Below are 26,943 nucleotides of genomic sequence, written 5' to 3'. Positions count from 1 at the left end.
TTATTTTCGCGTTTTCGAGGCTTTAACGGGGGTGGATGGTAGGATGATGTGCGGTGAGCCAAGCCCCGAAGGGAGGTTAAACCATACTCGGGCTGGGTGCGATAAAATATTGCCCTCCCCCCCCCCCCTTGACACCGATGTCAACGTCACCCTCCGCCGCTAAAAATCATCCAGCCAGATCGGAAGTTTATACACAATACTTCCTCTTTTCGCCCTTTTTCTCATTTTCCCCCAAACGACGGAACATGGGAGCAAACCCACCCGGCACCCCCATCGACGCGCAACACACAGCGTGCGAAAATTTCGTCAAGGGGTTGCTTCGCACTTTTCACCCCCGCGCGTGTGTATGTGCAGTTTAAGCCATTTGGAAAATAACTTCACTCTCACCCGGCCAAAAATCATGCACACTCAGGGAAATGCTGCGTTTGCTCGCGCGCTGGAAGCTTAAACCCCCTTTGGGGGTTGAAAGTTTCCTGCTGTGTGGTACAAATCCACATATTTAGCAACTCTCTACCATCGCCTATAGTAAGCATACATCAGCACAACAAAATTACAATTTAATTGTTGTTGATGAGATTCTTCTTCACCATCACTAAGAGCATGTTCATTAAGGGATTCATTCTTCATTTTAGTCAAAACTTATGCTAATTTCTATGCATTTTCCCGAGATTCTCTATGTTGTATTTTGAAATGTCAAACAAATAAGTTTTACTGCAGAAGAGCATTCTCTCAGCTATATTTTATTAATATTCCTTTAAATCCTTTTAACCTGGTGCGAAACTTTTAGAGGTGGAAAGAAGAAAAGTTTTAAAAATCAGTTTGTCGTTAAAAAAGTTTTCTTCGGTTTATTTGGTTAATTTTTATTTTAAAAATAAGAAAATATGAAGAAATTCAGCAAAAGAATTTTTTTTAATAGGAAGAAAAGGATATTAGTAAATAAAAACATTTTTTATATATTAAAAAATGCTTCGAATTGAAGCTTTAGGCAGACTACTGACATGACAAACTTAATTCTTTTCGTTCGAATACATGAATCTGAATTACTTTTTTATCCTTAATTATTAAGGAAAAAATTTAATCTTTTTCACAAAGAATTTCAGATTCAACGACAAATTCTAAAGCTCTAAAAGTTCACCTCAACTTGTTTCTCTCTATGTTCTAAACAAGATTCTATAGATTCAAAAAAGCTTCTAGGTGGCAAGATTCACTTTCAATAAATTCCAATATTGACTTTGTATCAAAATAAAATTCAATAAAAAGCGGTGGGTAAATTGGAAAATCACAACCCTCCCAAATAAATTGCCCATATTCATGAACGAAGCTATAAATTTCTCCAAATCAAATTTCAACCCCTAATTGAATTGTCTTGATTTTTTCTCTGTGTGTAAATTTTTGTTCAAGGCGAAAAAAAATGTGTCGCCTAGAAGAGGAAGTTATTTTTCATCAACCCCCTGAGGGGATGATGGTTGCGATATGCGACTACGGGTGGAATTTGTATGTGGGGCATGCCATCAAAATACAACCCTCGCGGCTTTCACGGAAATGAAGAGTCTCACGTGAATTGCCATTCTTCGATGTTGCACACAAAATATCCCTCCTCCTCGGATGAAGACACATCCGCAAGCTTCCAATCACATGACGCGCGGGTTTGGATGTCTTTTGAAATTGTCTCCACGCAATTTCTGCTCTCTTTGTATAACCCCTCTGCAGAGACATCAAAGTGATCATCGTGCAGTATATCGCAATTTACAGAAGATTTGCATGCAAACACGCTGCAGGGGGTGGATGTCAGAGAAAGCACCCCATAACACGATATGTACTCCATCAATTTGAGGAGGGTGATAATTTGCTGTATGAATTGGAGAATCAATAGAGCGGGAGCTTTTGTGTCACAAAAGGTACATAATATTCACACATGAAATGACAGAGAGCATGATCTATTTTCGTGGAATATCTCCCGGAGGAGAATGATAAATTTACTCTGTGTATACCACACAAATTTACCCATTTGTGCAATTAATTTCCCATTTCTCATGCTATTTTGTTTCCATTTTGCAGAAACTTTGTGCCAAAAACCAATTGCACCATAAATTGCTCCACATTGATGGAATTTATTACATTTTACTGTTTTTTTTTATCCACAGGATGTTGCTAAATAAATTTAATTGGAAGGAAAAAAAGAGATTTTTTGTTGAATTTGTTACAAAAATAAATTCATAGAAAAATAAATTGTTTCACGTGAAGAAGTGAATCGATTGGAATTCAATGGAATATTAAAGTAAAAAAATAAATTGAAAGCAAAAGGTCAACATACTTAAGACCATTGTCCAAGTAAATTTAAACAAAGCAATATAAATTCCAATATTAAATAGAAAGCAATTTACATTATTTGTTCTAAGAAAAAAAAAAAAGGACAAAAGGCTTTGCGCGATAGGATCAATTTAATGAGTTAAAGATACCTCGAGACGCAGAAAATGTTAAATGTGTACACAGAGAAAATTTTATTTATAGATAGTTAAATAATTGCTCCATTCCGTTTTACTTACATACCCCCATTTGGGGAAGTTCCCTTCATGAAAAGTTCAGCTTGAGAAGGCACAACGGAGTATTTGCCGAGAGAAGGATCACACTGAGGATGGGTAAAGGAAAATGGCTGGACAAAGATGGGTAAATAGAGTGCTATTGACATAGGAGTGACTGGATATTGCCTTGGGGTGTGCCCCCTGTTAGCCCCACACCCCCAAAGTCTATCGCAGGGTTATCCACTTCGGGGTAAAAGGCATTAAAATCATATAAGTAGATTATAAATAAAGACAGTGAGGTCATTTAGTGGTGCAGGGGATAATGAGGCCGCACACAGAGGAGTAGTCAGGCTATTTACTTTTTTTTCCACCCCTCAGGCACCGGGGAAAATATGGATATGACTCCGGTGAATGTGCCACGGGAGCGAGGAGGGGTGTCAGAAGATATGGAAATTGACTTGGAGAGCACCGAGATGGGTTCAGTTAATGTCTCAGTGAATGACTCCATTAATTAGCCATAGAGTAATGAGAAAATATTTGCTTCAAACACGCACAACACTCCTCGATTTTCCATAATTGATAGCATCCTCGTTATTGAATAAATAACCAATTATTACACAATTTGTCATCTTTCCAACCCTCGCTCCAAAAAGCTCACAATTAATATTAAATTGCTCATCGGGGGAACTTCCTCTTGAAATTTTACTTCCATCCAAAACCAACCAAACCACCCACCCTCACCCATTTTCAAAGAGCTTCTCAACATAACTTTCAAAGAGAGAGATGAAGAGAGAGTGAGAGCTTCCTATACATAAATTATAATTATGTACGTATCTCTACTATGATTCCTTGATTAGGTTGAGAAGCGCAATTTCTTTTAACCCAAAAAGAGCCTTGTGAATGGGAATTGAGAATGAATCTTCTTCCTTCCCACTAATTGAGGTATACACGCACACACACAGAATCAACCAAAAAGCTCGCACTATCAAATGGAAATTTCTCCCAATTTAATTGAATTATACATTGAAGAAGTTTTACTCATTAACTCTATATGCGAGAGATAATATGATTCATCTCTGTGGGAAATTCTATATAATGCGAATTGAGAAGAGTAAATGCATAACTTGCGGCGCTATTGGTACAAATTTCCCTCCACATTGAATAATGTAAATTCAACGGAATTTTGTGGCATAAAAGCGGAATTGTTGGCAAATTATAAATGATTTTATTTTAAATACATTTCTCATTGCATTATGAATACCTACTTTGAAATATTTTATTGAATTTTATAAAGGAAATTTCGTTTAGTTGGGGATGGGGTTAAAAAAAAATCAGCCAAAAAAGCTCTTCAACTTTCTCTATAATATTCTAATGAATAAATTTTCGCATTTTCCGATGATTTTGAACATAATTATTTTAGAAAATATTTTTTGAGCCCTTAAAGCAGAAGAGAAACATAAAATAGAGAACTTTCAGAGAAATCCCTCACATTTATTATTTAAATATACATAGCTAAACCCAACTTGTTCAATTTCTGCAAGATACTGCATTACAAATTCTTCATGAGAAGCTTCTAAAATGTACTATAAATTCAAAAAGAGGAAAATAGAAATCCCTTGCAAGCAGCAAGAATGAAAAATTTGCTTTATTGAGCTCCATCTCAAGGGAGAAAAAAAACATCAAAAGCTCCTCTTAAAATCGCGCTTTGTCATTCAATTCACATCACATAAGCTTATGTAAGATTTCCAATGAGCTGCGCTATGTTAAAATGCTCCCGAAGAATTTTTTAACAAAACTGTGTGACTAATTTGCAAGTCATGTGTTTTGAATGCTTTACACGATGCTCTGCTGGAGGAATCAAAATTGAAAACACTTCCATCCCTTATCGCTCGATTTATTGCTATATACGCGAGCATGAGACAACAGAAGGATGATTTTTGTGGGTATGGAAACAGCTCTTATCTCTTTACTATAAATAAGCTTAAATGTTTTAATGAAAATATATAAATTCACCAATTTGTCGAGAACGGTGGTCAGAGAATTTGTGATCTTCGTGGTGCGTGGACCTGTGCGCGGATTTTACTTTTAATTTGTGATTTAATAAGATAGGACTAAACTGTTAAAGATGGTGGATGAAAACGTGATCCGTACACGATCCTCGGGAATTTCTGCTGAAGGTGTTAAAGATCAGTATGCCGATGGGAAGGCGGCCAAAGTTTGGGAGATCTTCATCGGTGACAAGAGATCCCGCACAGATAACTACAGAAACTTCCTTGTGAACTTACTAAAACAGCATGGCTGCAAAAGGATCCTCGATGTTGCCTGTGGAACTGGGTGAGTTTTCTCTATGAGCTTATCAGCAAATTCTGCTAGTCATTGCGTTTATCATATTAACGAAATTGACCTTAATTTTCAGTGTGGATTCCATTCTTTTGGTTGAAGAGGGATTTGAGGTTGTTTCTGCGGATATCTCCGACAAAATGCTCAAATATGCTCTTCAGGAGCGCTGGGAACGTCGCAAGGAGAAGGCTTTCGATGACTGGGGTGAGTAGTTCTTAAGAAAAAAATAAAGAGCTTTAAGTTCAAGATCATCAGTGTGAGCTTTCGTCGGAAGATCGCCTCTTATCAACCGGCAGGTCATCGCGCGAAAGGGTCAAGAAACGCATGGCGAAAATTGAACCCCCCAAAATTTCTTATCTCATTTGGTGGCAGACCCACGGAGATTTACTTGGAAGGAAAATTGAAAACAATATTTGAGAGTCATAAAAAAGCAATTCTCCGTGATCTTGGAGCGCAGATGTTCGCGTAAACTGGTTATGGCATTATGACCTGCGCACATGTTCAGTGGCTTAGAGAAGCTGGGTGATTAATTCTCAAAGTAATCTTCAATTAAAATCACTCGGAATCTCTGTTTAATCTCTTGGAATTCATGAGGGATTTATCTGTCGAATATTTAATAATTTATTCGGAATAATTACAAATTTTCCGAAGATAGCTGAATATTAAGCCGGATTTTTCTATTTTTCTGTATTCTTTGTACATAGGGCTATTTTATTCTGTTGAATTTAAGTGTGTAAAATGACAGCTTTTTCCATAAAGCGATTAGATTCGCTTAAAAAAAATTTCAGAAATTTTGGGCAATGCTTTAAAAATATTTGTTAGAAATTAACAGAATTCCAAAAATTTAAAAAAAAATCATAAAAACATTCTGGTCAAAATTATTCTTCTTTTTATTTTAATGTTTGGGCCAGTCATCATACCGATATCCAAACAGCCGTTAAAATTATTCAATTATCTAGATGTGATCTCCTTACGATCTTTATTCGATCTCCTTACGATCTTAATTCGATCTCCTTACGATCTTTATTCGATCTCCTTACGATCTTTATTTGATCTCCTTTCGATCTTTATTCGATCTCCTTACGATCTTTATTCGATCTCCTTACGATCTTTATTCGATCTTCATGCGATCTTTATTCGATATTCATAAGATCTTCATGCAATCTTCATAAACTTTTGATTATATTCTTCATATGATCTTCCTGAGATCTTCTTTCCCAAAGAAATTGAACACATTCTTAACACAATCTAAATAAAATCTCAACACACTCCCAACGCAATCTTTTCAGTGATCGAAGAAGCAAACTGGCTCACCGTTGCTCAAGATCTTGGCCATTTGATTGGCGATGGATTCGATGCTGTTATCTGCTTAGGGAACTCCTTTGCCCACATGACGGATTCCTACGGCGATCAACGTGATCAAAAGTTGGCAATTGCAAATTTTGAGCGATGCGTCAAACCCGGTGGACTGTTGCTGATTGATCATCGCAACTACGACAACATCCTCAAGACTGGCAGTACTCCCTCCAAGTGCATCTACTACAATGTACGCACGTATGCCCTTGTCATAGTGATCTCTGACGACCCTAATTCGAGGCGAATTTATTTATTTGCAGAATCAGCACATGTCTGACATTAAGACCTCCGTGCTGTACGTGAGTGGGAAGCCATCGCAGGTCATTCTGGATTATTCAATCAGCAATGGGAATGAGACGAGGTAACATCTCGATCTTTCTGCCTAATTTACGATCATTTTCTGAAACGTCTTTTTTTTGCAGTGAATTCCGTCTCTCCTACTACCCGCACAAGTTGGAAATCTTCAAGCGAATGCTGGAGGAGGTTTTCGGCAAGAAGGCCAAGTACAACATCTACGGGGACTTTAAGCTTCTCACCGAAGTCCAAAATCCCGGATTCTACATTCATGTTGTCCAGAAAGCCGAATGATTTGACGACCTTCATGTTTTAATATAAAATAAATGTTCATTATGGAGTTTATGCAACACACTGCAGTTCATTGAATCATGGCGCGTAAATCAAGTCGAGGTGGAGCTCCGCATAACGCAGAGAATTGCGGAGAATTCAAATGGGTTTTATTGCGTGAAAAACAGCGCAATTTTCCATGATCTTGCTGCCTCATAGCACAAAGCCAAGTCGCAACACTAAACTGGTTCTCCCCATTTGAGCAGATTTCGCTCAAAACTCGCTCCTAAGACTCTCCATACGTCTCAAGAAATGTCTCCGCAAGCGTCTTGGAGTTATAGCATCATGCTCAATTTTTTTCATAATAAATTCTTATCAATTTATTTACGTCATTTAATTAAATTTATTTACTAATGTCTCTGAATGATTGCGTTTATTTCCATCAATTAATTACCATTAATCGCCTTCAATTTCATATAAATTACATAAAACAATATGATTAAGCATTCCAAACAATTAAGAGCTATTTTTCATTTTACATAAATTATTTAAAATAAAACATTTATGATAAGATCTTATCTCTTCCATTATCGCTTTAGGGGCATTTGCATTTAATTCTTTTTCTTTTTTACAACACGAAGCATAATAATTTTCACAAAAAAAAAAACTGAGAAAATCTTTAATTCTTCGTAATTTATTAAAATTTTCATTAAAAAATCGTTTTTTTTTTTGGAAACTTTAAATTGATTAAAAAATATATCATAAAACCAATCAGAGCATAAAATTAAAAAAAAAAAGCTTCCGTTTTGTTTTCTCCCTGCTATTAATAAAGCTTCATTGATGAATTTTAATAATTAAAAATAAAATTTAATCATGAAAATTCTCATCAAGTTTCCTCATAAAATTGCAATTATTGACAATGTCATAAAAGGGTTAACGATGGAATATTCTAGAGCTCCATAATCCGTCTTCTAAAGGACTTTTCGCGTTCCTCGAGCAATTTTCTGCAAATTAACCAAAAATCAAATCAACGAGCATATCACACTCACGCGTGAATTGCGTGGGAACTCCCAAAGCTTTTCCGTGTTAAGTAGAATGAAAATTCTCAAATCTCTTCCATATTATGAGGTGTGATTCCCCGTGGAGTACATGCTCCGGAAAAGTGGGGTGGGGAAAATTTATTCCTCAATTGCTTGTAAACGAGCTAGTGCGATATGCAAATCATCTTTAGAGCGAAAAAAAGCCACAGCCAATTTGGGTGGATGACGAAGGGAGATTCTCGAAATAATTTCATTCATCGTGATTGCAATTTTTGCGCAATTAACCTGCAGAATGGGGACAATGTTAACCCCGTTTTTGTTAGCAACACAAGAGGTGCCCCAGACGAGGCACATAATCGCCAGGTAAACGTCACGTTAAGTGAATTAATGGACTCACAGGTGACAACGTCGTCATCAAGGTATCTCTCCCCTCGGTGTACGACGGATTTTCCTCTCTTGTGAGAGAGATTATTACCCCACCCACAACAATGGAATATTAATCTCTTCGCGTGCGATGAGTCTCACCGGCATTTTCCGTGAAATAAGGAGGGAAAAATTGCAACAAAATCTATTTAGAGAATTTTTCTCCAGCACTGTATGCATTTATAAATACACGGGGGAATTTTCTTTAGACCCTCAATATGTGTTTAGTGCTCCCCAAAGGCACAGCATAACGTGAAAAAAATTATTAAATTTTGTGATATCTTTGTTTTGCAACAAAAATTAAGAATTAATGGTGAAATGCTTCCTTTTGCACTTGCAATTTGTGCTGGTATTTTTCTTCTTCATCACTTCTGGACGAACCGGGAGCTGTACCGACTGTCATGGATAATGCCAGGACCTCTTATGGTTCCACTCCTTGGGAATGCTTACAGTATCATCGGCAGGACACATGAAGGTGAGAATATGTGACAAATCCCATCATTGATTGGTGATCCCAAAGTGCCCAAGAAAGAGCATCCCGAAGGACCTTAAAGTCCACAATTTGTGATGTGAAAGTTTCTCCCCAAAAAAAATGGACAAAAAATGTGTTATCCCTTCAGCAAGTCCTCGAGAGGAAGTCTTCCGAAACATGCTGTTGCAATTTCCAATGCAGCTTAATGTGAAGCATTTCCGAGATATCTCGAGAATCCCCCTCCGTTCGTCAGAAATATGTGGCGCCCCAGTTACGACCAGGAAGGAAAGGCAGCAAGGACGAAAGAGGGTGGGCAATGTAAAAAGGAAACCACCCACAAAGTTTGTTAAAGTGAATTTTTGGTAAAATGGTTTCGTCAGCTTATTGTTGGAACACATCCAGCTTTGCTTTAAATTCTCCACCTCCCCATGAAAGTCCACCCAATGCAAGTCTGGATGAATTTAAAATGCTTCATTTTATCTTTGGGGGAGATTTATGTGTTCAAAATTATAAATTAAACTTTAATCAATGTGTTAATGTGGACTAATTTATCAAGTCTGTATAAAAAATGTTTCTTGAACGTCTTTGAGATTAAAAGTTTTCTTGCAAATTTAATTATTCTTAGAATATTTTATACAACTAAATCCAAAATAAAATTCGATGAAAGCTTTTGAGTTTTTCTTCAATTCCGTGTTATTAGGAATTCAAAGGAAATGTAAAAGAATTTGCAGTGATATTTGAAGTTTTTTTTTAAATAATTGTGAGAAAAATCATGCAAGAATTTACTAAACGATTAACTATTCCTATAAATCACCTTTGAATAAAATAATTTAAATTTTTGTTCTTAATTCTCAGAAAGAAATAACTTTTCCTCTCTAAATGGAAAGTTTTTTATGAATGTTCTTATATTTACTGTTTGACTAAGGAAAACATGAGTTTTCCATGAAACTACAAAAAAAATTCTTGGAAATTATCACATATTTTTTTAAGTTTTTAATCTGTGTTGTTTTTTTGTTATTCTATGGATAATATCCTTTTTATTTTCAATTTTTTTTTAAATCAAATATTAAATATTAAAAAAAATTCTTTAAAGTTCCTAGAACATTTATCCCTTCGATTCCTTCACAGGTCTTTTAGAATTACTGGATAAAGTAGTCGCAGACTATCCTGGTCCCCTACTTAGATACTGGCTAGGTCCTAAACTCTACGTTCTTATAAGAAAACCCGAAGACATGCAGACAGTTTTGAATGCTCCTGAATGCCTAAATCGGGACGATGTCTACAAATACGTGACAAATTTGTCAGGAAATGGGCTCGTAGCTTTGCCAGGTAAATTGCTCTAACCTTTTTAGGACAAAAAGATTTTTTAAATAAAACTTTCTAAATTCTTTTCTTTAGTTGAGAAATGGAAGGAGCACCGGAAGTACCTAAATCCCACATTTAGCCTTAAAATCCTTCAGAGCTACATGCCTATCTTCAATAAGGAAACTCGAACTCTTGTTGATCGACTTAAGCAATTCGATAAGAAGCCCGAATTTGATATTTATCATTTTATGGATGCTTGCACGTTGGACACAGTTTGTCGTAAGTTTCAACAATTGAAATAATAAAAAAAGCCTTTTAAAGAAATATTCTTTAATTTTCCAGAGACAACCATGGGGAGTGAGATGAATATTCAGAAAAATCAAAATAGCGACTACCTCGAAGCTGCCAACAAGTTAATTAAAATTATTTCTCGTTTTCCTTTTGAGCGCAATTTAATTTGGCATTCAATTTTCTTTCGCAGTTTGCTGTCGATCATCACAACACGCATTTTCAATCCACTCTTCCACTCAGATCTCATTTTCCGCCTTACAAAGTGGTACAAAATTGAGCAGAAGAGCATAGAAATTGTTTTTGGTTTCGTAGATAAGGTGAGTTTAAATGATTAGGGAAGGAGTTTATTCGTTTTCCGGCTCTCATGTCTCTCATGAGGAAATTCAATATTGCAAAAACCTCAAAAAATGACTAAACTCCTTCCCAACATTCCTTGCAGCATCACTTAAATTTCCATTTAGTAATTTTCACGGGAAGACCATGAAGAAAATGAAAATTCATGTTCATTGCGCATATTATTTTCCAACTAATCGCACCGACTAATCATGCGAAAAGATTCCCCTGAATTGAGTGCAAAAAGTATGATAGTATCATCGCTTACCTTATGCTGTGCAAAGCTGTGAGAAAAGTAATTTAATTTCCCGATTACTCACACCCCCACGTTATTCAGCGTTGCCGACAATTCAGAGGAAACTCACCGCATGCACTGCAAATGCTTCTGTATTTATAGCAAAAGACTCTCAAAGTAAATGATTTATATATGTGCTACATTTCTTGTTGGCCAGAGAGCTTCCTTAAGATCCGGTTTAGCATGCAAAGTTCGCTCAAGTTTAATCATTCAGCAAACCATATCGCTCCAAAGATCTCGCGACAAGTTTTTCTTTCTTATTCACTCGCGTGTTTCAAACGTGAGAAAATTTATTCTCACAGCTAATTTATATGACGATTTTTTTTCTCTGTGGGCAATGAATGGCGGATCTGACTTTTTTTTGTCATTGTTGCAGATTCTTCAGAGGAAGAAAAAGGAGTACCATGTGATACAGGATACGTGTGAAAAGGACGAAGGGAAGTCTTTCAAGTCACCTCAGCTGTACATTGATCAACTCCTTAAACTTTCCATTGAAGGGAATATTTTTACAGATGAAGACGTTAAGAATGAATCCAATACGATAATTTCCACGGTAAGAAAAAAATTCAAAGAATTTATTTTCTCTAAAAAGAATGCTTAAAAAGAATCTTTAAGAAAGAGACAGAAGAAACAAGCAAAAAGACCTAAAAATTCCAACATCTTGAGACTCTAAATTTCAATTAAATAACCTTTGTCAATAAGAGTGAGGAATACGTTTGAGTATCACCCCCTTGTAATGAAGAGTCATGGAATGCAGAAACTTATTCCCCATCCCCTTTTTTTCTCCACCCACATTAGGGCTTTGAGAGCACAGCTCTAATCACATCGTACTGCATCCTCATGCTGGCTATGCACCCTGAAATGCAAGAGAAGGTATATGAGGAAATTGGGGCAGTCGTCGCTGATCCGACAGAGGTGAAGTACGAAGAGTTGGGGGACTTGAAGTACACCGAGAGGGTAATTAAGGAAACCATGAGACTCTTCCCCACAGTACCGGCAATTGCTCGAGTGGCGAGTGCTCCTTTTCAGCTGAGTAAGTTTCCATCCAACCTCTCTATAAGATGCTTGTGGCATCCCCCTAAGGACCCTCCTCCCATTCATTCCACTACAGGAGAGTACACAATTCCCACCAATACACACTTTGTCATTGGCATCGTGACGTTGCACCGTGACAAGGAGGTCTGGGGCCCGCGAGCCCATCAATTTGATCCGGATCACTTCCTCCCGGAGAACATGGAGAAAATCCACCCCTATGCCTATGTACCCTTCAGTGCTGGGCCGAGGAATTGCATTGGCATCAAGTACGCCTACATGCTGATGAAAGTTCTCATGGTGCACCTCGTCAGTAGCTACAAGTTCCACACACAGCTGCGTCTCCCTGACCTCAAGCATCGTGTCGACATCACCCTCAAGCTAAACAACAAGCACATGGTGTCGATTCGGACGAGAGACAAGTAATCACCCACCTTGCCTCCCACCCACCACCCTCCTGGAAGCTTTAACATCACTCATTGTTCATCTTAAACATTGTTCAGGAACTTCAAGGGAAATACTTCTTAAATTCCTCTTTAGGCAAATGAAAAAAAAGCAAAAGAGATTTAAAATTTTTAATTAAGAAAAGAACTTCATTCAGGGGGTGCTTTGAAGAACCATTGAAAGCGTTGAAAAATATTGAACTTTTTGAAAAATGTTGGAAATTAAAGAAAATTGAATTTAAAACTTAATTCAATAAAATCTATTTAATAAAATAATTAAAAATTGTTTTTATTTTGTTCTTTGAAAGGAAAAATATTTATTTTTTAATTGAATTTCAGTAAATAAGTAAGCTTCATCGCCTTGAGAGCTTAAAGCTTAACCCTTTCAGGTCCATTAGGTCATACGTTGACACAAAGGCTCGATTTTTAAAATGTTTCGTTTTGTATAGTTATTTTTTGAATATTGAGTCCAAATTAGTACAAGGCTATGTCTTTACAATCAGGATCAGGAAGGACGAAAAACCGAAAATTTTTTAGTTGGGATTTTTTCTTAAAAATGTCTTATTTGAACCCAAAGGAATCCATAAAAATTATTTTTAGTTCAATCAACTCGCTAGATTAGTCGCGGACCTCAAAGGGTTAATGTGAGGTGACAAATTAATATTTAAAAAAATTAATATGTATTTCATTTCAATCATTTTTTAGTAAATCACAAAAAGATGATTTTCCACAGAGGTCTACAAAGACCCCAGGTGGGAATGCAAGGTGTTAAATTACCTGCATATGATTACTACTTTGGATTAATCTCTGCAATCAGTAAGACCGCACTTTGATCATGCTCTCTTTTTTCCAGACAGAGTTCCATCGGAAAGCCGCAAACAAATTAGCCACAAATTGCATGATCTGGACTATACACAACGGTGCTGCCTGAGAGAAGATGACGCCATATACCTCAGGAATAGCACGCGATACGGAAATTTCCAGCCTCTCAGCTGGGCTGTGTTCGGCGATCGCATCGTCGTGGGCAAGGTAACATGTAAATGATTTCTTCTTTTTTTACGCAAAGATACTTGGTATGTGTGCGACCAACGATGGTGGACCCGAGGCGTGCCCAACTAACTTCCCGACGGCCAATGGGCGATCATCGTGCGATCTCCATTTCGTCGGTGAGTCTGGGAATGCTGACGGAGGCATTATAAAGGTGCCACATCCGTGGGAATTGTCTCCAGTTCCGTGCTTGAGGGTTCCGTGATCGGGAAGATGTGGGTGCCTCTGCTTTTACTCTTCTGTGCTGTGCTCGTGCAACATTTGTGGGCAAAGAGGGAGCTCTATCGGCTCACATGGCATATGCCAGGACCCTTTGTGGTGCCCCTCATAGGGAACTTCCAGACAGCTCTCGGAATCTCCCATGAGGGTGTCATTAATCTCGTGAAGTACATCTTTAAGAACTTCAATTCACCTTCGAGATGGTGGATTGGGACGAAAATGTATGTGATGGTGAAGAAACCTGAAGACATGCAAACTGTTCTCAACTCCCCTCATTGCCTAAGTCGTGCAGAAGTTTATGAATTTCTGAAATCCTTCGGAGGTGATGGATTAGTGGCACTTCCAGGTGAGATTTCAGTTTGGATGAAAAGGAAGATTTTTCAGTTATGTGGAGTTTTTCTTAAAGATTTAAGAGATTAAAAATTCAGAGATTAGTAAATTTTTATGTGCCTAATTTTAACAAATTTTTGAACACATTCCTATTAAGGAAGAAACTTAAGAAATTTTTTTCTCAAATGAATCAAAAGAAAATTTTAAAATAATTATTTTATTCTTTCGTTTTTCGTCTCCTACAATTGAAAAAGAATTTTAAAAGAAAAATGTATCATAAAACTCCAAAAGCTCAATTTAAGTAGCTTTCTGTATTATCAAATTGGCTCAATTTTTTTTAACAAAGTCTGTAAAATAAAACAATTTTTCAAAAAAAAAAATAAGAATTTTCTTTCAAAGTAATAAGCTCAAAAAGCTTAAGATGGTGTCTTCTGAAAAATCTCAAAATAATCTTGAAAATAATTAACTTACTCGTTGGCTTTTTAATCTTCCTACCGAGCTATATTCTCTGGGATGTCTGAGATATTTTTCCCGTAATAAATTTTAGAAAGCTTTTCGAAAGCTCCAAAAGATATATTAAAACAGCTTTCTAGTTGTTATAAAGAAAAAGGCTTAATTTTTTCAAAAAAAGGATTCAAAATATTTTTTAAAAAAAGTTCCTTTAACGTTAAAAATTGTTCATAAATAAAAGATCAAAAAAGAAAAATTAAATGTGAATTAAATTCACAGAACCTGAATGGAAATTTCATCGAAAGCTCCTAAATCCAACGTTTAGCCTGAAAATTCTTCAAACCTATATGCCAATCTTCAACAAAGAAGTAAAAATTCTGGTCTCACGCTTCGAGGAGATTTGCAACAGGACCAAACCCACGGATATTTATAATTATATGGACGCCCTGACGCTAGATGTGGTTTGCCGTAAGTGATCAACTTTTCACCCACATTCAAATGAAGATCTTTTATTACTTTTAATAACACGGTATGTAATTGCCTTGCCACGCGAATATTTAACAGAAACAACGATGGGGACGGAGATGCACATCCAGAAGAACCAGAATATTGAATACTTGGAAGCGGGAAATAAGTAAGACGCAATTTAGATTGCTTTTTTGCAGCATTTACATACATATTATGACTTGCATTTCCACCTTTAGTTTATTGTCCATCATCTCAGCACGAATGTTCAATCCTCTCCTCCAATGCAACTGGATCTTTCGTCTAACGAAGCTGTATAAGGTGGAAAAATGGAGCTCTGGCATTACCTTTGGGTTTGTTGATAAAGTAATTCTATTCTTTAGCAGAGAATTTCTTGAGAAGTACTTCTTATTTGGTAAATTTTCTGCAGATCCTTCAGAAAAAGAAGACAAACTTTGACTACTCAGATGAGCTGAAGAGCGCAGTTGATGATGATCTACCGCTGAGAACTCCGCAGATCTACATAGATCAGCTCATGAAGCTCCTCATGATTGAAAAGAAGTTTAACGATCACGATGTCATAAGTGAAGCCAATACAATCGTTGCCACCGTAAAGTTTTTCAAACAAAAATCTTTTTTTTTTAATGAAAATTAATTAATTTTCTTGGTTTTCAGGGATTCGAAAGCACAGCCTTGGTTAGCTCTTACTGCATCCTTATGTTGGCTATGTTCCAAGAACATCAGCAGAGAATATACGAAGAGATTAAATCAATCATGCCGAATAGAAAGGATGATGTGCAATACGATGATTTTAGCAAATACGATTTTCTTGATAGGTTTGTATGAATTTAAATTTTTTAACAAAATAATTTGAAAAATTCTTTCAAAAATCCCTTTGTCAATTAAGCTGAATTTTCGGGTTTCAATCAGCATCATATCGAACTCATTTTAACACTGAAAAATGTCCGAAATTACAATTTTCCGTTTAACTAAAATTTAAAGCAGAAAATTATGCAACCTTCTTAAAAAAAAAAGATTTTTAAATTAATCCAGATTTTCCCAAGAATTTTTTGAAATTTCGTGAAGTCTGGCTTTAAAATAGTCTAAAAAAGTAAATTCTAAACCCAACTTCTTGAAAATTTGTACAAGAAGTTCTAAAGCTCTTCAAGAAATTAGTTACGTACTTTTTATGTAAAATATCGAACGTACTACAAAGGGCAAATCCGGGTTAAAAGGAATAATACGCAAAACCTTTTAGATTAGAAAGAAACATAAAAATATTCCGGTTTTAATTATTCTGTACATATTTTAACCCCTTGATTTAAAATACATTTCCCATTATGATGTAAATGAGTTCCACATAAATCGTAGAATAACAACATCGTCATCATAACCACAGAAACTTGAGATAATCACGAAAACTTATAGTCTGTGGTACTAAGAAATAAATTAAGGATTTATGTCTGCATGAATGATAAATTTTGCTTTTGCCATTAAAATTTAATGAAATTCATTGAATTTGCAAAATGAATCGTTAAGCAATAAGCATAAACTTAGCTCCATTTTGCATTGTTATTCATTTGATTTAATTAAATTATTTTAAAGAGAAGATTTAACTAAATGTTTGCAGGTTTATCAAGGAGACAATGCGACTCTTCCCGTCGGTTCCATTGATTGCGCGAAACGTTACGGATTCTTTTAAGCTGGGCGAATACACCATTCCACCGGGTACGAATATTGTTTGTGCCATAAGTGAGATGCAGAGGGATACGGAAGTTTGGGGGCCACAGGCTGAAGAATTCAATCCTGACAACTTCCTCCCGGAAAACTTGGAGAAAGTCCACCCCTACGCCTATTTGCCCTTCAGTGGAGGCCCCAGGAACTGCATAGGCATCAAGTATGCCTACATGTTCCTCAAGACAATCCTCATTCATCTCGTGAGTAACTTCAAGTTCCGCACAGACCTCAAGATGAGCGAATTTCGCCATCGAATGGACATAACGTTCAAGCTAATCAACAAGCACATGGTTTATGTGGAGAAACGAGAATTATGTGAACAATAAATCAATTCGAGGTGTGATGATGGTTTTCTTCTTGGACAATATGCTCCAATGATTTATGTATTTTCTAAACCCGTTTCACACGCAATGCATTCAAATTGGCGAATTACATCACACACGGAAGAAACATGAGTCAAGTTCAAGGGGCCAAAACGAGCTGCATCGCTCTTCTCACGGCATGAAAGGTGCTAACATATAAATCTTGTGGGAATAATGTGATTTTTATGATAGCATGAGGTGCATCACCCAGCACGAAATGATGACGAAAAATTTGCATTGAGTTGGGAATAATGTGGGAAATAAAATCATACTTAGTAATTAAATTTAGCATAAAAGAAAATATTCTTTCCTTTCCCGACTATGTTCATTAAAGTTTATAGATGTGGAAGTTATTAAAAAAGATCATTTGCTAGATTGTCGCATTAGATTACTTTCTTTTGCAATTCAAGAATAAAATTATAAGAAAAAAATTATCATTAATCAATAAAGTGAGGAAAACATCAAGAAAAACTTTTTAGAATTTTTGAAGAGGAATATTTCAAGATTCTTTAAATATTTTTGTGCAAAAGAAGTTCTTTTTGCGTAAAGTTATTTTTTTTAATTCCATTCAGCCACCGGGAAATCTATAAGAAGTTTCACAAACTCAGAAGAACAGAACAAACAGTTTCTTTATTAACTCAAATATTAGTTGGTATACCACAATCGTGGCATACCAAGTATTGTAATCGTCGGAAAAACCGACCACCTCAGATCGGGCTCAAACTTGGTATGAGCACGTTTTAGACATCCCACATTACGAAAATGGTGGTGGAAAATTTTTGATCCGGCCGGCCTGCCGGCCGGCCTTCCGGCCGGCCTTCCGGTGGTCCAAACTTTACCTTATATCTCGAGAACGGTAACAGATAGAGACTTCGGGTTTGAAGTTTTCTATAGAAATGTGGGTGTAAAATTTCATTTTTTCGCATTTTCAAAATCCAAGATGGCCGCCGTCCGCCATATTGAAATACCGTCAACCACTTCCCTTGTAGCTAGAGATCTGAAATTTTAGTATGTTGTAGAGCTCAGTGAGACATTTTCATAAACAAATCATACTTGAAAATCGGTCAAGCGGTTTAGCAAATATGGCGGCCTAAAGCAAAAAGTGTTTTTTCGATATAACTCGAGAACGGCTTGACCGATTTTGACCATCTTGGTATCAAATGAAAGGTATTGAGAAGTCCTACAACTGTCTATAACATTTCAAGTTTCAAAAACATCCGTAAGAGGCGCTAAAAACAAAAACAAAAATTGCCTAACTTTAAGGAGCAATATCTCCGAATCCCGATCATAGATTTCCTTGAATTTTTGATATGTTGTAGCCTGACTTAATATCTTTTACCAGTCCGAAAATGAAGAAAATCTATGTCGCCGTTTAGAAGATATGGCCATTTGAAAAAGTCTTGAATTTGAAAAGTTCTATGAGCCGTATCTCTTGAACGGTCTGTCCGATTTTGCTCAATTTGGTATCAAATTAAAGGTTTTGCAATTGTCTACAACTTTCTGAAACATAAGAGACCTCTAGAACCATACCCTCAGGATAAAAAGTGCAAAAAACTGTTTTGGTCAAACAAATATCTGCCATTTTTGTTCTAGAAGTGACCTTGAAAATTATTGATATATATGTCAATTTATAGCTTGTTTCAAGACCTTTCCAAAACTAGTCAAGAAATTTCTGTAGGTCTTATAGAACTTCAGATATGAGCATTTTTATCTTTTATATTGATGAATTTCATAAAAAAAATCAACTTTGCCTACTAATTCTGCTCACAAATTAAATTACAACGCATAGACTGACCCATCCGCGTTGTGGTATACCAACTTTAATAACTGGACGCGTTATGATTGACTTTCTTTTGAGAATTTTATTTTAAGTTGAGTAGTTGAGATAATATGAAAAACTTTATTAGTTGGTATACCACAATCGTGGCATACCAAGTATTGTAATCGTCGGAAAAACCGACCACCTCAGATCGGGCTCAAACTTGGTATGAGCACGTTTCAGACAACCCACATTCCAAAAATGGTGGTGGAAAATTTTTGATCCGGCCGGCCTGCCGTCCTGCCGTCCTGCCGTCCTGCCGGCCTGCCGTCCGGGACTCTAAACTTTGCCTTATATCTCGAGAACGGTAATAGATAGAGACTTCCGGTTTGAAGTTTTCTATGGAAATGTGGGTGTAAATTTTAATTTTTTCGCATTTTTAAAATTCAAAATGGCCGCCGTCCGCCATTTTGAAATACCATCAACCAGTTCCCTTATAGCTAAAGGTCTGAAATTTTAGTATGTTGTATAGCTCAGTGAGACGTTTTCATCAACAATTCATACTTGACAATCGGTCAAGCGGTTTAGCAAATATGGCGGCCTAAAGCAAAAGGTGTTTTTTCGATATAACTCGAGAACGGCTTGACCGATTTTGACCATCTTGGTATCAAATGAAAGGTATTGAGAAGCCCTATAACTGTCTAGAACATTTCAAGTTTCAAAAACATCCGCAAGAGGCGCTAAAATCAAAAACAAAAATTGCCTAACTTTAAGGGGCAATATCTCCGAACATCTGTTATAGATTTCCTTTAAATTTTGATATGTTGTAGCCTGACTCAATATCTATCACCAGTCCGAAAATGAAGAAAATCTATGTCGCCGTTTAGAAGATATAGCCATTTGAAAAATTCTTGAATTTGAAAAGTTCTAAGAGCCATATCTCTTGAACCGCTTGTCCGATTTGACTCAACTTAGTATCAAATTAAAGGTTTTGCAATTATCTACATCTTTCTAGAACATCAGAAACCTCTAGAATCATACTTTCAGGACGAAAAGTGCAAAAAACTGTTTTTGTTGAACATAAATCCGCCATTTTGTGTTCTGGAGGTGACCTTGAAATGTATCAAAATATATGTCAGATTATAGCTTATTTCAATACCTTTCCAGAACTAGTCAAGAAATTTCTGTAGGTCTAATAGAACTTAAGATATAAGCATTTTAATCTGTCAAATTGCTAAATTTTACAAAAAATCGACTTTGCCTACTAATATTACTCACAAATTAAATTACAACGCATAGACTGACCCATCCGCGTTGTGGTATACCAACTCTAATAACTGGACGCGTTATGATTGACTTTTGTTTAATTTAAAGACTTTGAATTTGCAAAAACAACCTCAAAAAAATTATTTAACCCATTCGACACAAAGTGGAAATTGAAAGAACAATATTTTAAATTTATATTTTAAAGACGCTCCTAAAGTATTTTTTATTTGAAAGAGTGTTCATTAACTTCCAAGAAATAATAAAATAATAAGAGAATTAATTTTCAGCAAAAGAATATCTACTTTTTCAATTTAATTTACATATTTATAAAAAAATTAAACAAAAATGCTTCGGGAGCAAAAATTTCAAAAAAAAAACTATTTAAAGTGTCCAAAAGTTTAATTATTTGATCGCCAATAAATTAAATATACCCAAAACGGCATAACAGGGTTAAAAATAAATTAATATCCTTGATTTTTCCTCCAACAGAGTCACAACAAACTCACTTACTATGCAAAAAGAACCTGCGAAATGGGACAAAATACATGAATGTGTTGTATTTTAATTTGTGGAGATTTAACATGTAATTAATGGAGAAACAAATTGATTAATTGGCATACATTTTGGGCGCGTAAAGTATGTTGTACAAAATTATCCAATTGCTTTTACATTATTTACTGTAGCGGACCAATTAACATCACCACGTATTTTGCACGATTCGCTGACCCAAACTGACAATGCATGTTTCACCCTAATTGAATAATTTATTTCCAACCCAGAAATTCCACCAAAAATATATTACAAGGTATGATGTCGATGGAATATCCTTTCCCATTTGCCCCGGGAATTTTCAGTTAATTAATTGATAATTGATTTCCCAAACTAATGATCATATAGGATGTCCTAATTGTCCCTCCTTGCCCAATTTGTAGCATAATCTCCCTTTTTGCTTAATTGTGTGCGTTGGAGGATTAGAAGGAGACTACATTGTGTAAAAAAAATTATCCTTCTTGAGATTTTCTGCCTAAATCCCACGTGATCCATCTTAATTGGAAACACGCGCGCTTTGTCAAAAATCCCATCAAGGTTATAAGGAAGTATTTTGCGAGGAACAAGTGTCCTCATGGGGAGGATTAAAGCCTCCTAATGCCCTTATAGTGCGTGAAATTGCCACCACCCACATGAGCTTTCCATCAGAGAAACCTCCTGAAGCTTACAATTGAGCCATTAGGAGGTGTTTTAAATGCATAAAGTCCTTTAAGGCCGTGCCAGGAGATTTCTATTCATGAATTTTGCATTACTAAACCCACTGTGTGGATTAACTGTGTGTGCTGAGGTACAAATGCATCAGAAATTCTGGGCTTGAGTAAATTCTAAACTACACCATATTCAGGTGGATGAACTTCCTTCCAATCCGACTTACTCGCACACATGCCAGACAATATTATATTTAGATATGTATATCATCGTATGATTTCTGAAGAAGGGGATTTATCAGAGAATGCATCAGAAGAGAGGAAGCTTGGGTGGAAGAGAAAATTTGATCTAACCCCTTGAAGGGAAATGCATATTTAGGGAATGGAATACACCGGAAATGTTGATTATGTCGCAACTGCCACATGGAAGAATGTGACAGCCCCAAATCGATGTGCAACTCAAATTCACCTCATGAATTTCTGCATGAGAAGTGCAGCCCTGGAGCGAATTCTTTACACGGACGTCTCGCATTGCATGACAAAGTGCGACAAGATTGAGAAGACGTGTCTGGAAATCGTATTTTACCACCCTCAACAAGGTACAAAATCATCCCAAACGATTCTGACGCTCCAAAGTCATTTGTTCCAATTGAATTATTTGCACATCCCACGAGCAAATAGAGCCGACACTCCCGGGAATGAATCTAAAAAAAAAGAGTGGCGCAGCTCCTGCCTGAGGCGCATAATGTAAAAGAGATTACATGAACTACAAAGAAAAGTTGATTATTGGAATGTATTCAGGAGTAAATATTTCAAGTTCTTCAGAACCAGAATTAAGATTTTCCGTTTAATTTAAATTAAATTTTCAAAATATATATATTAAGCTTTCCCCGTCTTCCCCAGGAAAGCTCATAAAAGCTTATCCAAAACCATTTAACCACCTAGAATTAAGGAAAGGAACAAAGCCAAGATTTTCAATGTAAATTTTAATTCTCTCCTTAAAGCTTTTCAGCTACAACATCAAACAACGTGTTTGCATAATAATTTTAAATCATTCAAAACCGGAGAAATGATGCAAAACTCGTTAAAAGGCACAAAATCCCGCACCAACAAAAGGAAAAACCCCTTTGCCCAATCTTTTCTCGTTAAATGGGAGGTGCGAGAATAAAATTAATGATGGCTCCTAAATGGAATTCTGAGTGAGAAAATAATAAGATTTAACCCATTAAAGCGTACACACACACATCGGCCTCATCCCCATTGTGTGTAAACAACTCACCAAGGGGTGAGCTGTGAAAACCATTAAAGTGTGACACGCGTGTATTATTGCTGGTGCTGAAAGGAAGCGTCTGCGATGGGCATTGTGTGTGTCCTTTTGCACCCATGATTCGATCGAGATAGTCATACAGTGTCCCAAATCATCGCACTTGACATCATCACTCATGTTGGGGGTGTAATTGATTTAATCTCCCTACCCCCCGAGATCCGGGCTCTTGTGGAAAATGCACTCACATGCGGACCATCCGAAGGGAGACGCTTTTTGGAGGCTATCGCAAACTCCATGTGTACCCCCATTCTGGATGAGGTTTATCGGATCGTGACCAGGAAGCACAAAACACAAATTGCATTCCTGGTAATGGCATTTAGCTTGCTTTCGTGGGTGAATGCAAACCAGGCTTACGATGGAAGAATATATTTCACACAAGAATCCAATGAGGAAAGCAACTCTTGAAGGGACAATAAAAGGGGTAGGTGTAGCATGGGTGGAAGCATGAAATAGCATCTGGTTCAGGTCACTTAATGCTCAATTGCATATGACCTCAATCCTCTCCATTAAGACTCCCAGTGCTTACAACCAATTTTTATTTTAAATTCTAAAGAATAAACACAAACTCCGTGATTAATTTCTTTGGAAATTTTGTTAGTTATAAAAAAGCTTCCTGCAAGTTTAGCGAAAGAAAAAATATTTGAATGAAATTCCTGGGAAATTCTACTTTGGAGAGTTCACTGAATTATCGTGAGAAAATTCCAGCCAAACTATTGAATAATTCAATGGAAAAACTATATCAGGTCAGTTGTAGCAAGTTCAATGCTTAGATTAATTTCTCACGGAGTAATTTTCCCCCACTCTGTATGTAGTAAAAGCTCTCTCAGAATATTCTCTCTCGCGTTCGCTGTGAGATCACAGAAAGCTCATGTTCCCCTGCAAATCTTACTGAATGATCTTCCCCCACTTGCTATACTTCCACGAATAATACGCGATCTGCGCGATAGAAGTTTATAAAGAACCCCAGAAGTTAATCGAGAGCTTAGTGTGTGCAAAAGTTCTCGTGAGAAATGTTGGGAATAGCTCTTATTTGTACGGTGTTTGTGCTGTGGTTCTTCCACTACCTATGGAGGGATTGGGAGCTCTATCGGGTGGCGTGGAAGATGCCAGGACCTTTTATGCTTCCCCTCATTGGGAATGCCTACTGCACAATAGGATTATCGCATGAAGGTAAAGGATTTTCTATGAAGACTGCCTATTTTGTGTGCTTCTGAAGTTGATCCTTGCAGGTCTCCTGGACTACCTGAAGGTACTCTGTCACAAATACCCAAGTCCAATGAGATTCTGGCTTGGGCCGAGGCTGTTTGTGCTTATTTCACAACCGGAAGAGTGTCAGAATGTCTTCAATGCCAATGAGTGCCTCAGTCGTGACGATATCTATGATTACATTAAACCCTTCACTGGAGATGGGCTTGTTACACTTCCAGGTAAGGTCAAACCGTTCAAACCATCTCAAAATTATTGAAAAAAAAATGAATTTTTCTCAGCTGAAACATGGAAGGATCATAGGAAATTTCTGAATCCCTGCTTCAGCTTAAAAATCCTTCAGAGCTACATGCCGATCTTCAATACGGAAGTCAAGACACTTATTGGCCGCCTTGGACAGAGGATAGGCAAAGGATCATTCGATATGTACGACTACATGGATGCTTGTGCCTTGGACGTTGTCTGTCGTAAGTCTACCCCATCCCCTGATCCTTAACATTAAAGTTTAATTGAATTTAATTTTCGTCATTGCAGAAACAACTCTTGGAACTCAGATGAATATTCAGAAGAATGAAAATATGGATTACCTTGACGCAGCCAACAGGTGAGTTTCCACGCCAAGCGTCATTTTCTGCTGATTGTCGCTGTGATTCACCTTGATTGCATACCGCGTTTTTCCCAATAAGCAAATTCCCTGAATTCAACATCTAAATACGCAAATAAATTGCAATAAAACCTTGCGCAAATCAAGTTCAATTCCATGCAAATTGCAGCATTTGTACAAACTTAGCATTCATCCCATTATTTTCATCCCCCATCTAGCCTTCTGGCCACAATGACAACACGAATTTTCAACCCCCTCTACCATTCAGACTTCATTTTTAACCTGAGCAAATGGGCAAAAATGGAGCAGAAGAACTCCGACATCACCTTCGGGTTTGTCGATAACATTCTGCAGAGGAAGAAAGCTGCTTACAAAAAGTCTCAGTCAAGTGATGAGCAAAACAACCTGGATGAGGGTACTTCATTCAAGTCACCTCAGTTATTCATTGATCAACTACTAAAACTCTCGATGGAGGGAAAGTATTTCACCGACACAGACGTTAAGAACGAAGCCAACACCATCGTTGCCACGGTGAGTTTGTTGCAAGATATGATGGGGTTTTGTGGTAAAATAAGGGATGATAAGTAATGTTTCACAGACTTTTTATAAATTTTCTAATTGGAATGATTTTTTTTTGTAAAAATCAATTTTCTAAAATATTTTATAAAAGTCTACTATTATCATTTAAAACATTTTTTTAACTTCCTTTTTTTTAAAGATTACAATGAATTAGAATCAAAGAGTATTTTTAAAGTCTTTTCAAAAAAAACTTTTTTTCAAACTCGGAAAAAAACGTTTATAATTTTTTGTCTTGAATTTTTTAAGAACTCATTTTGATAATTCTCTTGATCTTATAAAATATTCCCTAAAATATGTTGAAAATATCTATTGAAAGTTCAGAAAGATTTTTATTCGCGTCCTTGATTTTTTAGAATACATACCAATTTATTTTTAATTTCTTCTAAAATCTTTTTATAATTACTTTTATTTTTCAAGAACATTTCATTTAATTTTAATTAGATTAGAATTTATTTTCTGAAATAATTATTCTCATACTGTGAACAAAATTACCTAAATTATTTAATTGGGAAAATAATGGGTTAATGAAGAGCTAAGTAGGATAATTTATTTTCATTACAGACTTAGGACAGACACTATATAAACTAACCTTCCGACCTGCGGTTATTCACCGCACTGTTCACAGTCTGTTTGTAATTAGGCACGGAACTATCATAATTACCTTTATTAATCACATGTGGACTTAAATCCGCAACGTGTTATTCAATCTCAGGGTGGAAACTATACTTAATTCAAATTATAGCTACTTAAGCATTTAAATGTGTGGAAACCGCTAAAATCTGTCTGATCCCGGAAATGTAGAAATGTTTTATCGTAAAAAAAATCAAATCATGAATGAAATATCAGATAAAATTCTTAGCTTTTTCTAAAAATTTAAGAAATAGATAGATAGACATAGAAAAGATTAGTAGTCATCCCTTTTTATTCAGGTTCACTTTAGATTGCAATTAATATCGAATGACGTGCTCTTCATGCATAAGATATTGTTTGATTTTATCAAAGTTGCGCTCAATCTCGGGCCAAGTGAAGCGTGCTGGGCGTGAGGTGAATCTCCGCCACTGAAAATCGATTGAATGACTTACAAATTCATCCCTATAGGGGTACGAGAGCACAGCCCTAATCACGTCGTATTGCATCCTTATGCTGGCCATGCATCAGGACATGCAGCAGAAGGCCTACGAGGAAATCAAAGGGGTCATCCCAAAGACGGGTGATGATGTCAAATACGACGACTTGAGTCAATTGGATTACGTTGAACGATGCCTAAAGGAGACTATGAGGCTCTTCCCAACAGTTCCGGTTGTAGCGCGAAAAGTCGATGCACCATTCAAGCTCGGTGAGTACCCCCCAAAAGCTCTATTCTAAAAGCCCCTCCCCTTTGATGTCCTTTTTGCAATTTCAACACAGACAAGTACACGATTCCCGCGGGAACTCACATTGTCATTGGTGTAATGGAAATGCAGCGAAATCCAAAGTATTGGGGACCCAATGCGGACAAATTCAATCCTGACATCTTCCTCCCGGAGAACTTTGAGAAAATCCACCCCTACGCCTATATACCCTTCAGTGCTGGCCCGAGGAATTGCCTGGGCATGAAATATGCATACATGCTACTCAAGGTGATCATGGTGCACCTCCTCAGCAATTATCGCTTCACGACGGATCTCAAGTTCGAAGAACTCCGTCATCGTGTCGACATCACACTCAAGCTGACCCAGAAGCACATGGTTCACGTGCACAGGCGCGAGTAGTAGACGTGTGGAAAAATTACCTCTAAGAAATTACACTCTGAGAAAATTGTACAACTGGGTGATTCATTAAAGGCTAAAAAAATACTCATTGGGAAGACTTTTCTTTTTAGAACTATCTAATAAAACTGGCTCACTCATATGACTCTTTTGGGAAATTCCGATATAAATCTCTAAATTTAGGTGCTGGATTTGTGGAAAATGTGAAAAAACAGGGTGCTCATAGTAAATT

General features: G+C 36.6%; 4 protein-coding genes across 4 annotated transcripts in view; 3 read left to right on the top strand and 1 right to left on the bottom strand.

The window, feature by feature from the left end:
* LOC129787507 (C2 domain-containing protein 5) overlaps nucleotides 1–26,943 on the bottom strand; it is a 970,947-nt gene that overhangs the window by 499,264 nt on the left and 444,740 nt on the right. The gene's annotated exons all lie outside the window — the stretch shown is intronic.
* On the top strand, nucleotides 4,524–6,862 carry LOC129787872 (glycine N-methyltransferase). Its single transcript, XM_055823698.1, has 5 exons — nucleotides 4,524–4,856; nucleotides 4,939–5,066; nucleotides 6,152–6,408; nucleotides 6,479–6,579; nucleotides 6,641–6,862. Exons 1-5 carry the CDS (start codon nucleotides 4,648–4,650, stop codon nucleotides 6,804–6,806), a joined length of 861 nt encoding a protein of 286 aa, XP_055679673.1. The 5' UTR covers nucleotides 4,524–4,647; the 3' UTR covers nucleotides 6,807–6,862.
* Nucleotides 8,449–26,802, top strand: LOC129786903 (uncharacterized). The gene is made up of 24 exons (XM_055822157.1): nucleotides 8,449–8,720; nucleotides 9,846–10,046; nucleotides 10,116–10,301; nucleotides 10,365–10,434; nucleotides 10,504–10,630; nucleotides 11,318–11,494; nucleotides 11,740–11,974; nucleotides 12,053–12,395; nucleotides 13,483–13,582; nucleotides 13,737–14,028; nucleotides 14,742–14,930; nucleotides 15,027–15,096; nucleotides 15,167–15,293; nucleotides 15,358–15,537; nucleotides 15,603–15,763; nucleotides 16,558–16,954; nucleotides 21,627–21,846; nucleotides 23,583–23,744; nucleotides 23,804–24,001; nucleotides 24,062–24,247; nucleotides 24,315–24,384; nucleotides 24,603–24,915; nucleotides 26,062–26,299; nucleotides 26,371–26,802. The coding sequence occupies exons 1-24, from the start codon at nucleotides 8,564–8,566 to the stop codon at nucleotides 26,712–26,714; spliced, it is 4,743 nt and encodes a 1,580-aa protein (XP_055678132.1). The 5' UTR covers nucleotides 8,449–8,563; the 3' UTR covers nucleotides 26,715–26,802.
* Nucleotides 13,627–16,536, top strand: LOC129787840 (probable cytochrome P450 313b1). Its single transcript, XM_055823648.1, has 6 exons — nucleotides 13,627–14,028; nucleotides 14,742–14,930; nucleotides 15,027–15,096; nucleotides 15,167–15,293; nucleotides 15,358–15,537; nucleotides 15,603–16,536. Exons 1-6 carry the CDS (start codon nucleotides 13,677–13,679, stop codon nucleotides 15,771–15,773), a joined length of 1,089 nt encoding a protein of 362 aa, XP_055679623.1. The 5' UTR covers nucleotides 13,627–13,676; the 3' UTR covers nucleotides 15,774–16,536.

The sequence above is a fragment of the Lutzomyia longipalpis genome, chromosome 1 (assembly GCF_024334085.1).
Source record: "Lutzomyia longipalpis isolate SR_M1_2022 chromosome 1, ASM2433408v1".
Classification (NCBI taxonomy): domain Eukaryota; kingdom Metazoa; phylum Arthropoda; class Insecta; order Diptera; family Psychodidae; genus Lutzomyia; species Lutzomyia longipalpis.
This window is presented reverse-complemented; position numbering and strand designations above follow the sequence as displayed.